Genomic DNA, 18,197 nt, shown 5'->3' with positions numbered 1-18,197 from the left:
CGCTGGGGATGGTGACCTTCGAACCCCGCGCACTCTCTCTAGACCGAGGCGGGCTTTGCAGAAAGCAGGCAAACTCAGGCAGGCAAGGTCGCCAGTGGCCGAACCGAGGAGCCGACTTTACCCCCCTCTTGTCCCTCTCCCTCCCTAAGAGTCTAAGTGACCTTAGCCCCCGAGTCCCACCAGGTTGCCCGTGGAGGGGGGGGCCGAGAGGAGACAAGGTCACCTGTTGGAGGGTGGGGAAGGAGTTCGCGCTGGAGGTGGAGGCAGGAGCTGAGGTCGCCATTGGGGGGCGGGGGCAGGTTCCCAGGCCGCCGGGAGCCGGGTCTTGCGGTTCCCACGGGTGCCCCCGCGGCAGATGGGCCCAGGCCTCTTTGTCCCCGGTCCGCGGCCGCTGCAAGGTCAAATGTCACCGCGGGGCCGCGGGCAGGGGTCAGGGGGGCGGGGCAGGACTTCGACCCTCCCCCGGAGGGCCCAGGGTGTGGGGGCGGTGGAGCTACTGGGACGGGGCGGGGCGGCCGCCGAAGGGTTGGACCAATCTGAGGTTCTGGGATCTGCTGCAGTCCTTGCAGTCTCCAACCGGTCCCCAGACCGCCACTTAGGAGCCCCCTTCCTCCAGACTTGTGGCCCTCAAGCCCCAGTTCCTTGCCTCCTCCCTTCTCCAGACCCTCTCTGACTCCTTTCCTTGAGCCTTCTCTCCCTTACAAGTCTCCCTCTCTCATCTCTTCTCTGAGACACCCACCTCCATGTCTCCCCCCACCCCATCAAGGATCCTAGAAAGTCCAGACCAGGGACCTAGGACTCCCATCCTCACCTCAAAACCCAGCCAACACCCTCACGTTCCCTGGCACCCCCAGAACCAAAGGGTCCTCTCTAACCATCCAGCCCCCTCCCCTAGAGCGGCTTACAGGACAGAGAACTCCACTCTAGTCAGACCCATGGAAAGTCCTTGCTCGTGTCTAACCCTAGTCCTTCTTGCTTTCTGTACTTGTTAAAACCTCCCCCACCTCACATCCAGCCAGACCCTCCCCAGAAGGCCCAGAGGCCTAGGGCTGGGCATCTATTGCCTGGCTTCTCCAGAACCTTGGTATCATCTTAAGTGCTGCATGATCTCCAAGCATCTCCTGCCCTAGTCACGAAGGGTGCCCCCTCAGATGTCATCTGGAGAGGGGAATGGCTTTTCCCAAGGCCGCTTCCTGAGAGACGAGGGTGTAGGAGCTGGTTGGGGCAGAGGGCACTGCTCTCCTGCCCACAGCTTCAGAGGCTCTGCCACGTGTCCTGGTGTCCAGCTCAGCCCAGGGCAGGGCAAGAGATAAGGCCAGGTGCCTGGACCTTTAGGACTCCAAGGTGAAAGGTCACTGCAGGAAGGGCTTTTCCAGCCGGTTAAATGTTAACAGGCCCAGAAACAGAGGCCCAGGCTTCTTTGCCCAGGGCAGCTGGGGTGGCATACAAAGAGTGCTTAATATATGCAATATATGCTGGCTGCCCCAGCCCGGGGTCTTGGGGTGTGTGTGTGTGTGTCTGTGTGTGTCTGTGTGTCTGTGTGTGTGTGTGTGTGTGTGACGTGGAGGCAGAAAGGCAACTGGGAGGCTCTGGGGAACCTGGAAGAGACATCTGTAGTCCAGCCGGTCCCCGGCCAAGCCCCTTCTGTGAAGCACAGAAAGAAAAGGAAATTAAAGGGGAAAGGGGCAGGCCCCGCAAGGGTGGTGGGAATTCCTGTCGCCTCCAGCCTCGCCGGGCGGGTGGGCGCCCTGCCCCCAGAGGCCTGAAATTATGGCGAAGGCCACCCCCCAGCCCCCTACCCCCGACCTCGCTCCTCCGCTGGCCGCAGACCACAACATCCCTTCCCCCCGGAGATTCCGAGCACCAGGTGTTAGCCCAAGCAGAGAAAGGGTGGGGTGGGGGTCGGACGCGGAGACTTTCTGGAAGAGGAAGCAAACACAATCCATCATGCAACTGTGCAAAGAAATGCCCCAGGGTGTGTGTGCGTGTGTGTGTGTGTGTGTGTGTGTGTGTGTGTGTGTGTATTGCGCAGGGGCGTGCCCCCCGGGTGCAACCGGCCCCCCATTATTGCTTCTGCCGGGAATGCAGGGGGGTGGTGCAGAGGGGCGCCTCGAGGGCGGCTGAGCTACACAACGTCCAAGGCCGGAGGTGGAGGGGAGGGCCTTACAGAGACATCTTGGCGAGGCTGCGGAAGGGCAGAGGGCAGCACTGGCCCAGGCTCCCGCCGCGGCCCGGCGGGGGTTAAGGCTGGAGCTGGGCGAGGGCGGGGGTGGGAGTGGAGTGGGAGAGGGAGGAGGAGGGAGGAGGGTCTGGCCGTGCGGCCCCGCGCTCCGCCCTCGCCCCTCCCGCCGGCCTGGGCGCCGGGCGCAGCGCACGGCCACCCATGTCCTTATAAGGGCGGCCGTCGCCGGGGCAACGAGCGCCCGCCCCCAGCCCGCGGCGCGCGCCCCTGCCCCCGCCCCCACCCCCCGCCCGCCCCGCGAATGGAACGTTGTGTGTCAAACCGGCCGCAGCGCGAGGCCGGCGCGCGGGGTCGGCGGCGGCGAGAGCGAGGCTCGGGCCCAGGCACAGGCCCAGGCCGGGCGGGCGCGGCCGCAGCGGGGGCGGCAGCTCGGGAAGCGCCTGCCCGCGGCCCTGCAGGCCCCGAGCGGCCACCGGGGGGCCTGGGGGACACAGGGGGCGCGGTGACCGGCCCCGGCGCGCGCTCGCCGCCCCTCCCCCCCGCCGCGGGCGGCCGAGCAACTTGCGGCCAAACTTTCCCCCCGGCCTCCCGCACTCGGATGGCAGCCCGCTAAGTTGGCCGTAGCCCTCGGCCGAGCGGCGGCCAGGCCAGAGGGCGCCCCCTGCGCAGCCTGGGCCGGGCCATGGCCCGAGCTCCCCCGCCGGGGCCCCAGGGCGGCGGGGCGCGAGTCCCCGGGGCCCCCGGCCAGCACCTCTAGCACGCCCCCCCGGCCCCGAGCCTGGCCCCGCGCTCGCGTGGGAAAGTTGGCCTGGAACCGGCCCGACCAGTTCCTCCCGGGCGCGCGGACCGGCCGCAGGAAGTTGCTGCAAAACTTTTTTTGGGGGTGCAGCCGGGTGCCCCCCGCGCGCCGGGGCCGGATGCGCGCCGGGTAGGGTCCCCCGGGTCGAGAGGGGTGCCCCGAGGGAAGAGCGCGGAGGGGGCGCCCCGGCCCCGCTGCCCTGGGGCTATGGCCATGGTGACCGGCGGCTGGGGCGGCCCCGGCGGAGGCGGCGGCGACACGAACGGCGTGGATAAGGCGGGCGGCTACCCGCGCGCGGCGGAGGAAGACTCGGCCTCACCCCCCGGCGCCGCCAGCGACGCTGAGCCAGGCGACGAGGAGCGGCCGGGACTGCAGGTGGACTGCGTGGTGTGCGGGGACAAGTCGAGTGGCAAGCACTACGGCGTCTTCACCTGCGAGGGCTGCAAGAGCTTCTTCAAGCGGAGCATCCGCCGCAACCTAAGCTACACCTGCCGGTGAGCCCCCTATCAGCGCACCGCCGCCGGGCACCCGGCCCCGCTGTGGGCCGGGCCTCTGACCTGCTCGGTCACCTTGGGCCTGGCGCTGACCTTCCCTGGGTCCCCACTTCCCTTCTGAGATAGGGGCACAGATCCTTTTCCCCCTCTCCATTACATTCCTGGGATTGTGTATACTGTCGGCGCTGTATCGATGCAGGTCCCCCCTTCAGGTGGTCCCTTGCGGCATCCGCCCTAGTTACTTGCTCTCCCTTCCTCCCTTCCTTTTCTCCGGACAGGGGTCAGCTCCGCGCTTGGAGGGGTTGGGGTGCTGTCAGGGGTGGGTCCCTGACCCTAGGGCATCCCTTCTCTTGGGAATCTCGGCGCGTGGGGTACCCCGCGGGAATCAGACGTGGAACTTGGACTGTGGGGCTCACAGTGTCCAGGGGCCATTGTCTGCGGCCGCGCGGATCGATACGGCGCGCCCTTGGGGTCAAATATCACTTCCAAAGTCGCCCTGACCACCGAGGCTGCGGCGGGAGCGAAACAGGGGTGGCACAGGGAAGCCTTCTTCGCGTGGGGACCCCTGCTGTGGGGTTGGGCCTGCTCACCGGGGGAACCCCCGCCCCTGGCTCACCCTGGGCTTTGGGTCACCGGAAACTCCTGCTCGAGGTCCTGGTGGGTGGCGGGATTTGACTGCATCTTGGCTGCTCGCCACCACCCCCACCCCCCCCCGCGCCGCCCCAGTCAGGAGTTTGTGCAGAGCTGGGCTCCTGGAAAATCCCTGAAACTTTGGTCCACTCTGAGACAGGGTGGGTGTGAATGTTTCCAAAATGAAGCCCTGGGTTGTCCTAGGTTGGAGTCCCCACTGACAGGGTGTGGCCGTGCTAGCTTCTCTCCTTAGTTCTGGGGCATTAGGTCTGGGGGGAGAAGCTGCTGGCATTGAGTGTCCAGGCCAGGACTCCCTTTCCCACCACTCTTTGGTGAGCCTCCTTTTGCTCCATTGACAAGCCCCTACTCTGCATCCTCCAGGAACATGCTTGGGCTCTGTAGAGCCAGTTTGGAGAGTCCCATTTTCCAGATGGGCAAAACTGAGGCCCAGAACACTCTTGGTGCCTGCCGTGGGTCACCCAGGGAGAGACCCTGCTCCAGTTGGGGCTTAGCAAGGGGAACTGTGGGGTTGGGAAGGGAGGGGCAGCTGAGTCTGGGTCAGAGTGTCCCCAGCGAGAGCTGCTGGTGGAGGGCTTGCTGGCAAGGCCACTGGGCGGAGCCCCGGGCACCTGAAGCAGGAATTTGGCCCCAGGTCCAGCCTGTCTGGGGTGGCTGTGTGTGGGGGGGAGCTGGTTTACTCTCTCCTCCAGTGCTAACTGGGCCACCAGACTTTGGCCTCATTTTTGCTGCTGGAATAACTGCCTGCTCTCTGGCCAGGTCTTTAGGGAGGGCAGAGGAAGGGCTCAGGTAGTTTTGGGGTCCCGGAGGCTCCCTGAGAGTGGGAGCAGGGAACACCAAGGTCGGGGAGAGGGGGCATGGTTTGGGGCTGGCAGGTTCTTCAGAAGGTCTCTGCTGTGTGACCTGGTGAAGTCACTGCTTCTCTCTGAGCCTCAGATTGATTCAGCAAAGTCCCCTCAGGGCCTGGCCTGGGTGATTTGATGCTGGCCCCCTAGAAAAGACCCTAGCTCCAAGCCCAGCCTTCTCCCAGTTTGGGGGAGACACAGGTGTCCCCAGCCTGTGGGGTGTGGGTTGGGCCAGAGGGAGGGATGGTCTGGGGTCCCAGAAGGGAACAAGGGGCTCTGCCTAAGGGTCAGAGAGGAAGGCCACCAGAGGTGGGCCTTGAAACATGAGGGGTTTAACAGATGGAAGCAAAGGGCACTCCTGCAGAGAGTGTAGCTCCAGCAAACGCTCAGTGGCAGGTTTGGGGAACAGTGACGTAAGATGAGACCACCTAGGCATAAGAGAAGTTAGAGGTGAGTGGGTCTGAAATGCTGGACTGAGGGCAGTGGGGAGCCATGAAGGGTGTGTGAGCAAGAGAGGGCTATGATCAAATTGGACTGGAAGCCAGAGCCCAGGGAGGAGGCTGAATTGGACTGTGGGGTTCGGTAAAGCATGTGCTCTTTAGGTGGGATAACAGGTAGAACTTATTGTTTCCTCATCTGGAGGGACAGAAGATCTGTCCTGACTCTACAACTGGGGAAGTTGAGGCAGAAGGCTTAGGGCCTCCCCTGAGGTCTGAGGGCCCTGAGCCAGGCTCCTGCCTGCCTGCCCCAGGCCTGGCTGTTTCCACGCGGCTGCCCAGGACCCTCCCACTGCATGCCTGCTGGGCTTTGTTCTGGTTCTGCCTGAGCTCCCTTTGCCCTAGTAGGGCCTCTTCCTGGGGGCTCAGGCTGGTGGGACACAGAGGCCTGGGCTCAGAGGCTGGCGCTGCAGGACACAGAGGCCCTGCAGAGCCTCAGCTCTCCTAAATCTGCCATTGGGACTCGCAGCTGGGGCCTGGGTCTTGACGCCCTCCCCCCATGCCCCCAATTTCTACAGAATGAGTGCATCCCATATAGAATTGGCCTCTGGCCTCCCATTTCCAGGTGAGGAAACCAAGGCTCAGTGGAGAAGTCACAGCCCAAGGATCAGGGCTGGGTGTCTGCAGCTGAGATGTGTCTGATTTTTAACTTCATTAAGTGTTTGTTTTACTTTGTGACTGTCTGTAGGTACCCTCTTGGTGCCCAGCTGGGACTCCAGGGTGTCTGCCCCAGGCCTGGGCCTCAAAAGGCCCTGAGCCCAGGGTGGAGAGAGATAGGGAGGGAGCACAGCCGGCCGGGACCAGGGGGAAAAGGTGCTGGGGACATTTGAAGAACAAAGGCCTGAACCTTCCGGCTAGGGACTGACCTTGGATGGGAACTCATTACTCACAGGGCGGGGCCACCTGTCCCGACTCTGGAAGAGGCAACAACAATCCCCGAGGGCCACCCAGAGGAAGCTTCTTGGACTCAGTTAGGAATTGGAGGTTCTTTCCAGATAAGGGGTTTGGGATCTTAAAGGGGTACAGGAGTTCATTTGTTCATTCACTCATTCGTTCGTTCGTTCGTTCATCGTTCATTCATGGCGGCCTTGTGTAGGGCAGTAGTGCTGGGGCTCCACGGTCCTGCGACCCCGCAGAGGACTGACCTGGCTCCTAGTCTCTTAGTCAACTCACAAAGCCTTGCTCCCTGACCATGTTCCTTCTCTGCTCTCACATTGCCCTTGGGACAAAGACCCTGACCCTTGGCCTGACAGTGACCAAGTACAGTGAAACTGTTTAGGCCTTCATATTTTGGCATTTCCAGCCTTTTGCCCTCGCTGCCCACTCTGCCTGGAACTGCCTCTGTTTCTCTGTTCATCCTACAAAACCCAGTTCCAACATATCCACCCTGGTGTGCTCATCTCCTTTGCCACAGATTGCTCTTCATCTGTGGCACTCACCCGAATTGTCCTTTCCTCTTTGCAGGCCTAACCTCTGTGCCACTTTGGGGCCACTTGCCCAGCTGAGGTTGGGGGGCGGCTGGGGGTTCTCAGGGACAGCCTTCAAAGGCGTCTCACAAGGTGGCTCCAGGGGCAGGATGTGGGTGTCACGGTAACCCCCATGGTGACCTCTGCATGCCCACAGGTCCAACCGTGACTGCCAGATTGACCAGCATCACCGGAACCAGTGCCAGTATTGCCGTCTCAAGAAGTGTTTCCGGGTTGGCATGAGGAAGGAGGGTGAGTACCTGCTGGGGTGGTGCGGGCAGGGGATGAACAAACAGCCTGCCCTTTGCTCCTTCTTTTGGGGTCTGGGAGCTATGGAGGCGGGGTCTGGTGCCTGCTAACCTCGTTACCACCAATGATCCTGAGATCCCGTGGGCCTGGGTTTGGCCCTGGGCTGGAGGAATCCAATTATCCGTGGCTGTCTGGTGGCTGCTGCAGAACTGGGATGCAAGGGACTCCCTGACTCTGGCCCATTTTAGAATTGTTCTCCCCCCACCCTCCCCAGTTCCTCCCCAGGTGCCCCTGGCCTCAGAGGCAGGTTCCCTGGCCCTGATACCCCGGTGACCCCCCTGCCCTCTAGCCAGGCTACTGCTTTCTGAACAAGGATGTATTTTTTTAATTTGATTTGCTTTCCCTCCACCCTCCACCCTCCACCCCCTGCCTTGTGTTTGCCCAAGGCAGGAACTCACCTGACTAAGGCAAAGGGCAGCTTACCTTACCGCCTGACCCGGGGCACTGGGAGCCAGAGGAAGGCCCAATCTCTTGTCCTTTCCCTGGGGACTTGGGTGGATACATGCGGGGCAGCTGGGTCTAGAACTCCACCAAGCACTCTTAGAATTCAAGTGGAACCCAGAGACTTCTATGTGGATGTCTGGGCTTGGGAGCAGAATCTGGCCCATTTCAGTGATGGCCCCTTGTGCTGGGCTTCATGTCTCTGCCTGGACTCTCATGAGCCAGGCCAGCAGTTCTTCCCTGCATCTAACCTGAGTCTCTCCTGCTCTAAAGATGGTTTCTTCTCTGCGGGGCCTCTGTGGAAGAAGCTGGGAACAGTTGCTCCGAGTCTTTCTCTTAAGACCGTGTCACTACTCCCTTTGGTCATTTTAAGTTTGGGGGTGACTGTCTCTCCGCCCCCCCACCAACCTGGATTTTACCTCCACTTGTTGATCTGACCTAAGCTCCTGATATACATCGTATCAGGGCTTCAGATCTCCAAAGTCTTGGGGTGGAAATAATAATCTCAGGTCATGCCCCATGCACAGCCCTATCTCAGGGCCTTTGCACAGGTTGTTCCCTCTGCCTGGAACGCTTGCCCCAGACACCTGCATGGCTTCCTCCCTTGCTTCCTTTAAGATTTGCTCAAACAACACCTCCTCAGAGAAGCCCTGATGACCCTTCGCCACCCCCTCTTTATTTCGGGCCATCTATCTTGCTTTATAATTTACTTGCTCCTCTATCAGGATGTTCTGCTCCTCAAGGTCAGAGACTTTTGTCTGTCTTGGTTCTTGACATATCCCCAGTGCCTAGACCAGCCCCGAAACACATAAGGTGCTTAATAAATGTTTCTTGGCTCGAGTTACTATCCATTTAGCTCTTACTGAGTGCCAAATGCTATTCTAAGCAAATTAGATACATTCTCATGTAAATTCAGTGATTGGTCTCATCATCATCACCATTTTTATTATCAACTGCATTTTTTATAAATGGGAAGACAGCACAGAGAACAATAGAACTGTGGTCTGGATTTGAACCCACAGTCCTGGCTGAATGAGGAGGAAGAGCTGGGGAAGGGGTTCTCAGGAAGCGGGAACAGCAGGTGCAAGAGGCCCTAAGGTGGAAACGTGGCTGGATGATGGAATAATGGTGGGGGTGGGGTTTAGAACCAGGTGGGCCCGGGATTGACTGGGATTCACTCTCGGGCCTCATCTGGCTACACCCATTTGACAGATGATTCTGAGACTTCAAAATCACATGGAGCAAGGCTGAATCCAAGCCCCTGTTTCCCTGATCAGCTCTGCTAGCCCCTGGCTCCCACTTGCATCCCCCTCCCCATCTGCTTCATGGTGGGTTGACCAGAAGTTCATGGAGGTGGTGAGACAGGGCATTCCACCTCATTAAAACTCATTAATTAGTCTCTGCCTGGCACCCAGCCCAGTCAGCCCCTCCGCCGCTCCCACTGTGGCACAGGCCAGGCTGGCATGCAGCCACCTCTCCCCTCTTTGCACCTCAGCTTCCCTCTTCTCACCAGCCCGATCACTGGGGGCACTGGCCAAGGCCAGCAATTGGTCCTCCCCCCTCATAGGCAAGGCTGCTGATGGAATCAAATGCTTACCGAGCACTTGCTACTGGCCAGGACTCCACTCTTAGCACTGAGGTCACTGCAGCGACCCAGAGAGATGAGACCTGCTCTAGGGGGCCATGATCTGGAGGGTGGGGCTGGGAGGTAGGGATCTCTCCACCTCCATAGGAGAGGTCAGTGCTCGGCCCATACTGATCACTTGTTTTATGGGTAGGCTGGCCATTGTGCCCCAAGTCCTAGGAAGGACAGTGATTGCTCCCTGGACCCATTCTCAGCTCTTGGACCCCTATGATTGACAGATGAGGACATGATTGACAGGTTTAGTCTCCCTGGCTGTGGAGGAGAGCTCACACAGTCCAGTAGGAGGGGGCCAGGTGTGAATTAAATTAGCCCTCACCCAGTGGTCCTTTTCCTACCTGGGAAGGTTCCCCCCCTCCCAGGGTCAGGGCCCTTCTCTGAAGGAAGTAGGAGTTGGATGGTGGCTGGACATGGACTCAGGCTGAGGGCACAGGGCAGAGCAGGGTGGGGCATGCAAGACCTTGGCCTCTGTCATCCCAACAAGCTTTGTGCCCATGAGGTGGGGATTGGGGGTCCAGGGAAGGGCTGAGCTGGGGAGCTTGGAGGGGAGAGGGCTGAGTGACCCTTTGATAACTTTATCTCCTCCCTTTATTCCTCCCTACTTGGCCCCCGCCCACTCTCTCCGGGTACCCACCTTCCCCCCCCTTCCTTCCCTCCCCACTCCCTTTTCCTCACACCCCACTCACCCCTCTCCGGTTTCCCGTGTTCCTCAATCCCCTTCCTATCCCATTTTCGTCACTCCCTCTCTCCCATCTCCTGATTCCACCCGTCCCTTCTCCCCTCCTCCCTCTCCTGTCCCTCCCCCATTTCCTGCGGGGCTGGCTATCTCCCCTCCTCCCCGCCCCCACCCCCCATCTCCATCTCCCCCTCGCAGCGGTGCAGCGCGGCCGCATTCCGCACTCGCTGCCTGGCGCCGTGGCAGCCTCCTCGGGCAGCCCCCCGGGCTCTGCGCTGGCGGCGGCCGGCGGAGACATCTTCCCAGGGCAGCCGGTGTCGGAGCTGATCGCGCAGCTGCTGCGCGCCGAGCCCTACCCTGCGGCGGCTGGGCGCTTCGGCGCGGGCGCAGCGGGCGCGTTCGGCGCAGGGGGCGGCGCGGCGGGCGCGGTGCTGGGCATCGACAACGTGTGCGAGCTGGCTGCGCGGCTGCTCTTCAGCACCGTGGAGTGGGCGCGCCACGCGCCCTTCTTCCCCGAGCTGCCGGTGGCTGACCAGGTGGCGCTGCTGCGCCTCAGCTGGAGCGAGCTCTTCGTGCTGAACGCGGCGCAGGCGGCGCTGCCTCTGCACACGGCGCCGCTGCTGGCCGCCGCCGGCCTGCACGCCGCACCCATGGCCGCCGAGCGCGCCGTGGCCTTCATGGACCAGGTGCGCGCCTTCCAGGAGCAGGTGGACAAGCTGGGCCGCCTGCAGGTCGACTCGGCGGAGTACGGCTGCCTCAAGGCCATCGCGCTCTTCACGCCTGGTGAGATGACCTGGAATGGGGGGCTCTGAGGCCGTGGGAGGGGTCGGAGGGAGGGGTGCGACTTAGATCCTGACCCTGGCCCCGGCCCCCTTAGCCCTCTACTCCCTGATCCACAGCTAGCCAGACTTGCGTCCCTGAAAGCGCCTTGAGCGTTGATGGGGGACAGTAGAGGAGGTGATGCGGGCGGTGTGACACCCTGATGGCCCCGCCCCCGATCCCAGGTCTCCCTAAGAACTTCGATCCCTGTCCGGACCCGTGACTCACGGCCCCACAGCCTCTCTCTCTGATTCCCAGGCTCCCTGAGATCCCCCATCCTTCACCCCCTCATCAAGGTACTCATCGTGCTCAGTGGGCACTGACAGCAGAATGACAGGTGGGGGGACGCGGGAGGAGAGGTTCCCCCCACCTGGTTCTGGCCCTCATTCCCTGATCTCTGGCCTCCCCAGACCCTCTTACCCTCATCTGCCAAATCAGGGTTCTCTTCTTGTTACTGACCACTTGTGGAGGGCTGCCAGGTAGGGGTGCCCTGGCACCTGGTTCTGGGTTCCCCTGGGCTCTCCACTCCCTGATTCCTGGGCCCCTAGACCTCTGACCCAGGGCTCCCAACCTGCCCGCTGACCCGCCTCCAGGGGCCACCCCTTGCTGAGCTGGAGAGGGTAGGGGGTGTGGCTTGGAGCCCCTCCCACCGAGGGGCGGGACTCCGAGCGGAGCCTTGCGCTTCCTTACGTGTCTTTGGTAACCGTCCAGCAGCCAAAGCCCCGCTTTATTCCAGGGAGTGGTGGCGCAGCTGCCTCTGCACTCTGGAAGGAGGCCCCACTAGGTGTCTCCTTGGGGCCGGGGATGCGGGAACCAGACACAGGCTACTCCGGGAGGTGGCTTTCATCCAATTTGCCCCTCCTTATTTCCCCAGGAGACTTTCCCTGCCCCCATTCATGGGGCTGTCATCTTCACTCACATCGCAGGTCCCTCGGGGGTGTCTGAATACCCCCTCTAGGCTTTGCTTTCCTCCCCAACTCCCCTCCCCAGCCTCTTCTTCCCCTTGAGCTTGATTAGAATTTGTCTCCCTGCTAAATGCTTTAGTCAGGGCCCCTCCACCCTTGAGACATCACTGCCTGCACCCCTGTGTCATCGTCCTTGCATGAGGCCACCTTAATATTTATTGAGGACCAACACTGCCATTTGTGCCCTAGGCCCCCATCTCCTACCTCCTGAGTGCCCTTCTTTTGTATCAACAGCCCTGAGTGGTGTCCCCCCCTCCCCCATCAGCCCTGGGGTCCTGTGTCCTCCCACCACCGCCTCTTCTGACCTTTCCCTTGTCTCCCAGATGCCTGTGGCCTCTCAGACCCAGCGCATGTGGAGAGCCTGCAGGAGAAGGCCCAGGTGGCCCTCACCGAGTATGTGCGGGCCCAGTACCCATCGCAGCCCCAGCGCTTTGGGCGCCTGCTGCTGCGGCTCCCTGCCCTGCGTGCCGTCCCCGCCTCCCTCATCTCCCAGCTGTTCTTCATGCGCCTGGTGGGCAAGACACCCATCGAGACGCTGATCCGAGACATGCTGCTGTCGGGAAGTACCTTCAACTGGCCCTACGGCTCGGGCCAGTGATTGGACAGGGCCAGGTCTGCAGACCTCCAGGGACACGTATGTTCAAGCCTCCAGTGGGGGCTCCCAGGCAGAGGACCCGGCTTCCCTCCTCAGACTCCTGTTTTTTAAAGACTGTGAAATGTTTGTCTTTTTTGTTTTCTAAGTGATCATGAAACCAAAAAGAGACTGTCTAGGCTCCAGCCAAGTCTTCCCCAGAAGCCCTGGTCAAGATGAGGGGCGAGACTGAGGGTCCAGTCCCAGGACAGCTGTGTCCCTTGGTGCCCCAAGCGTGAACTCATGGTGCAGTGGCTTCTCTGGTGTGATGGACAAAGTCCTGGCATCTGGACTGGAGGGGCAGCTGCACCCGGGCAGGGGTAGCGTGTACCAGGCGGATCCTCTGGACACATAATCCACGTTGGACACTACATGATGGATGAATCAAGGCCAATAATAAAGTTTCCTACCTGCACAGCCTCTGTCATCTTTGTGAGGGGAGGGTGGCATGGAGGGCACCCTACCATGGATACCCACTCCCAGCCATCTGGAACACCCACAACCTAACAAGAGCCCTACTTGCTGTTTCTGTTGGACAGTTTTGTGGGGAACCTGCAGCTGCGGGCAGGAAGGGGGCCCGAGGTCAGCCAATGAGTCTAGGAGTTGAGCTTAGCAGATGGCTCAGGTTTGAATTCAGATTCTGGCCTATGAGAGTGAGCCTCACAGATTAACATAAGCCGTAGACCAAACACTTGTTTCTTTTCTTTTCTTGGCCGCTACACACGGCTTGCGGGAGGTATTGAACCCCGGACCCACGGCAGTGAAAGTGCCGAGTTCTAACCACTGGACTGCCAGGGAGTTCCCTTTATTGTTTTCTTTGGTCAGCCCTTAATCATGGTATCTGGGCCCCAGTATCCTCGGGAGAAACATCTGGGGCTAGTTTTGTCACATGATCTCAGCCCAGACAGAACCCTCCATTTCCCTGGCCACCGCGACTACTTAAGGGAGGGCATGTGGCCCAAAGCTGGCCAGTGAAATTCAATGGCAGGATTGGGAATTAGGATATCATTTAGAGCAAAGCAGAGCCAAAAGAGAAAGACCAATTTCCCAGGATGCCTTTGGAGCCCCTGCATCAAGCCATACCTGAAACCCTCGGGTGTTTAATTTCCATTAGCCCAGACTTCCCCTTTTGTGCCTGAGCCAGTTTGAATTTGGTTTCTTCTCACATGTAACTAAAAAAAACTCCTGTTTTGGAAATTGGCATTTGAAAGGTGAGGACCTCTAAGGACAGACTTTGAAATGTGGACTTGAGTTGATGTGGAGTGATGCAGCACCAGGGCGCTTGCCACCCTGTCCTCGGAAGTTTGTGGCTCAGCTCTGTGGTGGGAAAGGCACCTATGGAATGTATTGCCAGGACTGTGGCTCTAGGGGATGGCTAGAAAGGGCCCAGATCGTGGTGGTGGGTGGCACCTCTTGATCCTGACAGGTCTTGTCAGGCAAAGACAAGCCCTTTATCAAAGATGCCCCTTTGAAAACTGAGCAAAGAACTCAGGTCTTACCCTGCAGGCTGGGCCAGTGCTCAGCCCTAAGGCAGTCCCAGTCCCCCAAAATGCTCTCCACCGGCACCCCAGTCTCCCCCATGTCTGTCTCGGAGGAGGTCTGGGAAGATGGGGAGGAAAGAACGAGGGTCTCTTGGGTATGCCCTGTCCCCGGAAGGGGACTGAGGTGGGAATGGGATGGAAAGGCTACTGGGCTCTTCTCCCATTGGTGGCTGGGCTGGTTTCTAGTCTGGGTAGGTGTTTTCTGAGCTGTACTGTGCATAAGTGAATGTCTGTCCATTCCAGTTGGGCTGGACAGCAATGCCCCATTTGTCAGATTCACAGAACATCTGTGTACTGACCAAGACCATGGTGTCTGTCCTGCTTCCAGTTGGCCAGAGACGGATGCCTGTCCAGGCCTGTCTGCTGAACTCCTACTTCTACAAAACCCTACCCATATGGCCTCTTCGGCAGGAAGACATCTTGAGCCTCCCTGGTTGGTAGGACTCTGCTGTCCGGGTCCAGCCCTCTGTCACTGCTCTGTCACACTGGGCTCTCTTCCCAGAGGACATGGGTTCCTTGAGGATCAGTCCTGGGACTGAGGCCTCTCTGTGACCCAGTGGCTGGCACTGCATTCCCTGCCCACAGTCTTCCTGACTGTTCCTTCTCCCTGTGGCTCCCCTGGGAGGCCAAGACTCAGAGTAGCTGCTGGGCCACCATTAGAGGGCCCCACACACAGCCTGGTGTTACCTGTGTCCCATCCACCCTACCCTGGGCCTGGCATGCAGTGGACGTCAGGGGACCCTCCTGGCCAAGGAGGTGATGCTAGATGTCAGCCCCTCTGCTTCCCACTTGAAGGCTCTTAGAGGAGAGGGAGCCCCACAGACAGACTAGGGTTCACAGCTCACCCAGAGATCCTAGACAAGTCCCTTTCTCAGAACCTTAACTTTTTTCCTCTGGAAAATGGAAGAACAATTTTTTGGTGACGAGGAAATCAGGAGTTTCAAGCAGCTGTACACAGTTGGTATATAGTAAGTGTTTATTCCACTGGGGTGAAGAGCAGGACCTCTTCCAGGGGATGGGCTGAGATCTGGGATCTCCATGGGGGTCCTGGAGGAGGTCCTGGGAAGACTTCCTGGAGGAGGGACCATCAGATCTCAGCCTCAAGGGCAAAGGCATCTGAAATCAGGGATGGCTACCCAAGGCGGGGCAATAGCAAGAGGTAAGGCCAGGAGGTAGGAAGAGAAGCAAGGGCAGGGTGGCACCCTGACTCCAATATTTCCCTCTGCTTGTTTGCCAGGACACTCAGAAGTATACAGAGCCCTCGCTGTCTCCCTGGTCATCGAATTTCTGGATCTGCGCCTTGAGGTGCCTTAGTTTGCCCTTCAGGTAGTGGCAGCGAGCCTGCTTGTCCAGGAAGCTGGGGTCCTGAGCAGGGCAAGATCCAGGTAAGTCCTTGTGGTAGTCTGGCCTATGGCTCTCAAGCTGCTTGACCTTTTGCATTTTCCTCTCTGAGCCTCAGTTTTCTTTCCTTGAAACTGGTCAGGCACAAGTGTCCCAGCCTCATGGGAGTGTGTGTGTGTGTGTGTGTGTGTGTGTGTGTGTGTGTGTAGGGGGGTGCAAAGGACAGGCTGTAGGATTCAAGAGGAATGACTCACCAACTGCTTCTTCTCAAATTCCCTCCAGACACGGGCAGCAACAAGGGCCTCCTTCTGCCAAAGGAGAAGGAAGGGGGTGCTCAGGGAGCACAGGACCCAAGGAGGGATGGGGAAACTGAGGCTCAGACAGATAAAGTGGACCTTGTCAAGGGCTGATCTTGGCCCATGTGCTGTGGTGCCTGCCCAGCCCGGAGGAGGAAGAGGCCCAGAGATCTGAACCCAGTGGGATTCCGGAGGCCTGGGCTACCTGGAAGGGTTGTAGGATGGGGGTTTCCACCTGGGTGCTAACCTGGCTTCGCGGTGGGGGCAGTGAGTTCAGCAGGGCCTCCAGCTGCTGGAGCTTTGCCTGTGCAGAGCCCACCTCCTGCAGGAGCTCCAAGAACTCTGGGTACTGGTCCTGGAACACTGCAGCGTAGCGGCTCCGATCCTTCTCGTTGCTCACCGGTGGATACTTACTACCAGGTTGACAGGGGGTCAGAGTATGAGTGTAAAGAATTCCTCTCTTTTCCCCAATCAGTGTAATTTTTCTTTGTCCACGTTGGGTTCCTAGCCCCAAATGCCCTTTTTCTCTGTTTACTATTTGGTAAACTCTTATTCACTTGTCAAAGCCCCAGCCTCAGTGCTCCTTCCATGTTCCCAGAAGTCAGGAACAACAGGGGGGCACTCACAGCTCATAGTCAGGCACAGGGTGGGGCGTAGGCACATGTCCCCCGGGGACGGCTCTGACAGACTTCTTGGAGCCCAGGAGGGTCCGTGAGGGCAGCTCATCCTCAAATACAATCTTCTTGGGCCTTGTCCCATGTGCTCCGGGCTGAGGCTGGCACAGAGGGTGGGCCACGCTGGGTTCGAGGCCTCCAGGTACCAGTCGCTGCAGATGCCGCAGGAATCATGGTTTGGAGTTAACGAGGGTCAGCCGGGATCCATTACACAAGGGGTAATGAATCCTTTGCCTAGGCTCAGCCTGGGGACACTCCTCCCGTTCAGACTCACCGGGGGACCAGGGCCAGGAGGGCGGGTTTGCAAGTTCCCCCGGGAGCCGCGGGTCTGCGGGGCCTCTCGGGTGGGCATCGGCTTCAGGGTGGTGCCGCTCGGGCGTCCCCGCACCGGTGGGCGGGCCCTGCGGGGGGAGTCGTGGCCCGCGCGTGGCGGGGGTGGTCGGCGGGCGGACTGTGGACACAGGAGGAGGATACGATTGGAGGAGGGTAAGGTGGGAGGACTCACGGGGAAGCTGCTCACGGAGCGGCCAGTTCTCCACCAGCGGCGCGTTCTCCAGCTCCGCCGTCATTTGCATAGACGCACGCCATTGGCCTTCAGAGATACCCAGACCCCGCCGCCCAGTGCGTAACCCAACAGAGCGCTATGAACCGTTACGTCACCGCGCAGCCCAGGATTGGCTCGCGTTAACCCCTGCGCGGCCGCAACCTCTGCCGCAGGGGTATGTGGAGCCCGTGGACACCGCTCCCGAGAAGACCCACGGGATCTCCGGCCCGGCAGCGGGCCGCACGAACCACTCCCTCCCGGGGTCACCTGTCCCAGCGTATGGGGCTCCAAGTCTGGGTCCGCTCTCGAAGAGAGGCGCTGGAGTCCGTGTAGTGCATTAACTACAGGCTGGACTCAACTGGCTGGGTCGCCCCGCAGGTTGGGGGCGGGGCCTGGCGGTATAGGGCGGGGCTGGCGGCGAGGGGGCGGGGCTTAGCGAACCTGAAAGTGGAACCGCACCCTTGCCCGGAGTCCAACAGAGACCTCTACCTGTTGTGTGTTTGGGGCCGGTGACTCACCCTTTCCGACCCTCAGTTTATTTGTCTGAAAAACTGGTAGTTTTGGAGAACTTGTATTTATCTATTTACTGAGCGGTTATATGTATTTTTTCCAGAGGTTATATTTTTAAATTATTTCTTTAAATAATTATTGGAGGCATGTTAAAAAATTCAGATAGAAAAGAGGCGTAGGGCAAAGTGAATTTTTCACCCACCCTTGTCGCCAGAGGCAGCAGTTAATTGTGTCTCCTTCCAGAGAGATTCTAATTCAATGACACATTTTCCTCACTACAGACAATACTGTAGAAAAAAGATTCAAGTGCACATTTCTTTGGCAGACTGTGGATTATGTGGAACTCCTAGAAGTGGAATTGCCCAGAATTGCCCAGGCAAAAGGGACCTGTGTATTTTAATTTGGAAAAATACTGTCAAGTTTTTCTTCAGTGAGGTGCCATTGATGCCCTAATTAGCTGGTTTTCCCACAACCTTTGCAACCTCAATGGTATCACAGTTTCCTGTAAGTGTACTTTCAAAGTTTTAAATCTTGCCTAATCTAATATGGTGTGTGAAAAAATTCAGAAGCCATCTATATTTCTTTTCGTATTTCCTGCAAGTCTTTTTTTTTTTTCTTTCTTGTTGATTTTTAGGAGCTTTCTGTATATCAAGGATGTTAATTTAACCAGATAGTGTATCTTTTACTATTATAAATGGGATCTTCCAATATATTTTGCAGCTTTTTTTTTGCATATAGTAAACTAATTTAAATATTCATTAAGTGCCTTGCTGGTTTACTAAATTCTCTTATTGAAATAGCTTTTTGTTAGTTTGCTTGGATATTTTATATAGACAGTTGCATCATCTACAAATAATTTTACCTCTTTTCTCATTTT

General features: G+C 58.9%; 2 protein-coding genes across 3 annotated transcripts; one reads left to right on the top strand and one right to left on the bottom strand.

The window, feature by feature from the left end:
• Positions 1–2,649: 2,649 nt before the first annotated feature.
• On the top strand, positions 2,650–12,829 carry NR2F6 (nuclear receptor subfamily 2 group F member 6). 2 transcript variants are annotated; one of them, XR_009335541.2, is made up of 5 exons: positions 2,650–3,475; positions 7,089–7,183; positions 10,198–10,782; positions 11,004–11,114; positions 12,107–12,184. XR_009335541.2 is itself a non-coding variant. In XM_059062723.2 (4 exons), exons 1-4 carry the CDS (start codon positions 3,189–3,191, stop codon positions 12,379–12,381), a joined length of 1,242 nt encoding a protein of 413 aa, XP_058918706.1. In that variant the 5' UTR covers positions 2,656–3,188; the 3' UTR covers positions 12,382–12,829. The 2 variants fall into 2 exon arrangements, 1 of the variants encoding a protein (XP_058918706.1); XM_059062723.2 differs by lacking the exon at positions 11,004–11,114 and having other exon boundaries at positions 2,656–3,475; positions 12,107–12,829.
• Positions 12,830–14,913: 2,084 nt separating this feature from the next.
• On the bottom strand, positions 14,914–17,148 carry OCEL1 (occludin/ELL domain containing 1). The gene is given in 7 exon segments (XM_059062734.2): positions 14,914–15,320; positions 15,551–15,604; positions 15,840–16,005; positions 16,219–16,418; positions 16,541–16,717; positions 17,078–17,116; positions 17,119–17,148. Coding segments are annotated over 7 exon segments (789 nt in total). The 3' UTR covers positions 14,914–15,197.
• Between the last annotated feature and the right edge of the window lie 1,049 nt (positions 17,149–18,197).

The sequence above is a fragment of the Kogia breviceps genome, chromosome 4, assembly GCF_026419965.1.
Source record: "Kogia breviceps isolate mKogBre1 chromosome 4, mKogBre1 haplotype 1, whole genome shotgun sequence".
NCBI classification, from domain to species: domain Eukaryota; kingdom Metazoa; phylum Chordata; class Mammalia; order Artiodactyla; family Physeteridae; genus Kogia; species Kogia breviceps.
This window is presented reverse-complemented; position numbering and strand designations above follow the sequence as displayed.